Genomic DNA, 491 nt, shown 5'->3' on the forward strand with positions numbered 1-491 from the left:
TCCACAGATTGTTTGGGCAGAGCTTCAGCCAGTCTTCTTAAACTAGTCAGACTGTCTGCACCAAGTTGGTTTAAGATACTGGGTAGCATTTCTGTCAGCTGCTTTGTCTCAGCATGGCCTGTAATGGTGAAAGTGTTCGCTGCCAGTGATGCCTGAACTTTGGGGTTGTTAAAGTGGATCACTGTTCCTTGGTTTGTGACCATATTCACTTCTTCAATGCCAGAGATATTGTTTACCCCTAACTTCTTTAAGGAGAACTGAAGTTTTTTATCATCTGCCGTAGCCGTTCTATGAACCACCTTCTTCTTTCGGCGAGCAGTTCCTTTCCCACCAATGCGCACTTGTGCTTGCAGTTTGGCGAGTTTCTCCTGGTTCATGATAGTTTCTTTCATCTTGTTGGAGCGGAAATGGGACCGCGCGGGGGAATAGGGTTGGCGCTCAGGGGGTCTCGGGCGGACCAGCTGAGATTAGGAGCACACACGCGGGGACGC

The 491-nt window shown here is 49.1% G+C and overlaps 1 protein-coding gene across 1 annotated transcript; it reads right to left on the minus strand.

The window, feature by feature from the left end:
• Positions 1-6: 6 nt before the first annotated feature.
• LOC102743585 (transcription factor BTF3) lies at positions 7-485 on the minus strand (the record flags this gene model as incomplete). Its single annotated transcript, XM_081811312.1, has 1 exon — positions 7-485. A coding segment is annotated over exon 1 (386 nt), but the record flags the coding sequence as incomplete, so codon positions are not given.
• Positions 486-491: the final 6 nt, after the last annotated feature.

The sequence above is a fragment of the Leptonychotes weddellii genome, unplaced genomic scaffold (genome assembly GCF_054177405.1).
Source record: "Leptonychotes weddellii isolate Sample4059 unplaced genomic scaffold, ASM5417740v2 HiC_scaffold_69529, whole genome shotgun sequence".
Classification (NCBI taxonomy): Eukaryota; Metazoa; Chordata; class Mammalia; order Carnivora; family Phocidae; genus Leptonychotes; species Leptonychotes weddellii.